This window comes from Pistacia vera, unplaced genomic scaffold, assembly GCF_008641045.1.
Source record: "Pistacia vera cultivar Batoury unplaced genomic scaffold, PisVer_v2 Contig749, whole genome shotgun sequence".
In the NCBI taxonomy this organism is placed as follows: domain Eukaryota; kingdom Viridiplantae; phylum Streptophyta; class Magnoliopsida; order Sapindales; family Anacardiaceae; genus Pistacia; species Pistacia vera.
This window is the reverse complement of record NW_022196611.1, coordinates 547,827-551,074: the sequence shown is the minus strand read 5'-3', so window position 1 is coordinate 551,074 and position 3,248 is coordinate 547,827. Positions and strand designations below refer to the sequence as shown.

The following is a 3,248-nucleotide window of genomic DNA, read 5'->3' as shown; positions in this document are numbered from 1 at the left end:
ATTGGGGTTGATCTTAGCCATCATGGCCATGAGATCAGGATTAGAGGTTTGGGTAAGCATGAGATGTTGTTGTTCTTGCTGTTGAAGCATGGAAAAAACTCGGTTAAGGGGGGGAAAGGGTTCAAGAAGCATAATCTGATCTCTTGAAGGGGAATAAGAATTAGATAAACCCATTAGAAACTGTATGACACAATCACGATCATATCGATCATTTAAGATTTTCAGCTTGTCACAATCACACACAAGTATGGGGTCAAAGATAGCCAATTCATCCCATAAAACTTTTAAGCAACCAAAAAAGGTGCTAATGGAATCCTGACCCTGAGAGAGGCTAGCAAGATCCCGTTTGAGTTGAAAAATGCGAGAACCATTTTGTTGAGTAAAACGGTCTTGAAGTTCAAGCCAGAGAGTGCGAGAATCATCAACCAAAGCAAGATTGGTTTTAACAGAAGAACTTACAGAATTTTGAAGCCAGGAGACGACTAAATCGTTGCAACGTTCCCATGCTTCAAAAATTGGATCTTTGGCATCACATGGTTTAGAAAGGGTCCCATTAGTGAAACCAAGCTTGTTCTTCGCTCGAAGAGTAGGGCTAATAGCTCGAGACCAACTGACATAATTGTCAGCGGTTAAGAGATCAGAAACTAAGGCAGCAGCGGGATTGTCACCATTGTCGATGCGAAAGGGGTTGAAAGGATCTGAAAAATTGTGAAACCTTTCGTTAGGGTTTTTGGGAGGAGGTGTTTTAGGATCGGTATTTTCAGAGCTAGATTTGTTAGGATTTTTGGGAGGAGGTGTTTTAGGATTAGTATTTTTAGAGCTAGACATGGTGAGGGTTTTGGATAGAGGGGAGCTTTGATACCATGTAACAAAATGAAGAACAGAGAAGAATCTGATGTAACAAAATGAAGAACAGAGAAGAATCTACTGTAACAAAATAAGGAACAAAGAAGAATCTGCTGTAACAAAATGAAGAACAGAGAAGAATTGTCCAGGAAGATGGAGAGAAAAATGTTCTCTGATATATTTTTAATTAACTATACACAACTGTATATATACTATTACAAAGGAATCTTCTAACAACCTATAAAGGGGAAAATACATTATTGTCCCTCTGTACAACTCAGCAAACAGAAATGCAGAAAACAGAATGTACAGCAAACCAAATAAATAACAGAAAAGAATAATGAAATCATCCTTCTTCAATAGTGGACACGTTCCCTTTGTGTGAATGTGGTGTATTATGCTCCAATAGGTTTCAAATTCATAAATCAGAAAATCAGATTCATCAAACTGAAAGTAACATAATTTTCAAAAACTGAAACTGGAATTTTGCAGGACATGCTTATGCCTCAGGCATAGAATTTTAAATGTGAAATGAAATGAAGAACAGAGAGTTTTCAGGAAGAAATAATTTTCTCACTTGTATAGCTTTGTACATCGTTACAACCTTTATACAAGCTTAACTACAACTTTTGCTATTAACCAGTCTTCACTAATCATAGTTACTGAATATATTAACTATAGTTACATAGCTGGCTGCAATTAACACTCAAATAACTTGTAACTATACTAACAAATAACAATAAACTAACTAAGCTAACTAACAGCAGAAGACTAGCTAACACGTAACTAACTTGTAACTATACTAACAAATAACAGTACACTAACTAAGCTGACTAATAGTAGTAGACTAGCTAACACTCAACTAACTTGTAATTATACTAACAATTAACAGCAAACTAACTAAGCTGACTAACAGCAGTAGACTAACATTAGACTAAGCTCTAATAAAATGGCGTGGCATAGTCCATTCTAGAATTTTGTTGTTGTTCGAATTCTAAGGTCTACTGACTAACTCTAATTGTACAAATATAGCTAGCAATTCAGAGAATCAATCAATAGAACTGGGAACAAATAAAGAGAATCAGCAAAAACACAAGACACAACAATTATAGTGGTTCAGCTTTGCAGCCTACATCCACTTTCCAAGACTTATAGTATAGTATTCTCATTAATAACCAAAATGTACAGAATCATGAATAAATTAGAGAAGAAAACTTTACAAAAGGGAAAGAACACACCCAATTCGAAAACCCTAGGTTTTCTCCAATATGAGACTTGCCTTTCTTCTTCATCAATCGATGTTAAATACACATGCACCCTTCCTTGATCAGCCTCCACCTGTCTTCAATTTCTCCATAACCGTAAGATGAATAGCAATCTAGAAGATTCTTTTGGGGTCATGAACTATCGACGTAAAGAAAGAGAAAAGAGAAAACTGAGCATGAGAAATGTGATAGCTGAAACACAATATGCATACGGGTTTATCCAAAATGACGTCGCACTACTTGTTTGACTTCGAACACCAAAGCTGACTTCCACCGTGGCAAATAAGAAGTCACATCATCACAATTCTCCACCTTGGCTTCTTGATTTGTCACCCTATGTGGCCTTGGAATGCATATGTTCACTCTTGAACTTGAAGAAGGCTCATACGGAGCCTATGTTTTTCAACTGGAACTGGTTTAGTGAACATATCAGCAGGTTTGTGTGAACCATTAACTTTTTCAACCTTGCTTTCCCCTTTTTCGATCATTTCCCTAATGAAATGAAAGCGAACATCTATGTGTTTGGTTCTTTCGTGGAACACTTGGTTTTTGTAGAGATGGATTGCACTCTGACTATCACTATTGAATATTGATCATCATTGTTTGTTGTTTAATGCCCAACTTATTTGCAAGATCTTTCAACCAGGTAGCTTCATTTACTGCCTCTATCAATGCCACATACTCTGATTCTATTGAAGATAGAATAACCATATGTTGTAGCTTGGATTTCCAACTAACAGTATTTCCCCATAGAGTGAATACAAAACCAAAGGTTGACTTCCTCTTCTCCATATCTCTTGCATAGTCTGCATATGCAAAACCTTCAACATAGTTGTTATAACTTTGATTTTTCTTAAATACGATGCCTACTGATCTGATTCCCTTCAAATATCTCATAATCCACTTTAGAGCTACCCAGTGAGACCTGCCTGGATTGCTCATAAACTTGCTTACAAGACTTACCGTAAAAGCCAAGTCTGGTCTTGAACACAACATCAAGTACATCAGACTCCCCAATGCACTAGCATAAGGAACATCTGCCATCTTCAACTTTTCTTCTTCAGTTTGTGGGCTTTGCTCATGTGAAAGCTTCAAGTGAGCTCCAAGAGAAATTTGGACACTTTTTGCATCTTGCAT

The 3,248-nt window shown here is 36.8% G+C and overlaps 1 protein-coding gene across 1 annotated transcript; it reads right to left on the bottom strand.

The window, feature by feature from the left end:
* Nucleotides 1-2,690: 2,690 nt before the first annotated feature.
* LOC116115662 (secreted RxLR effector protein 161-like) lies at nt 2,691-3,248 on the bottom strand. Its single transcript, XM_031401793.1, has one exon. The coding sequence runs from the start codon at nt 3,246-3,248 to the stop codon at nt 2,691-2,693; it is 558 nt and encodes a 185-aa protein (XP_031257653.1).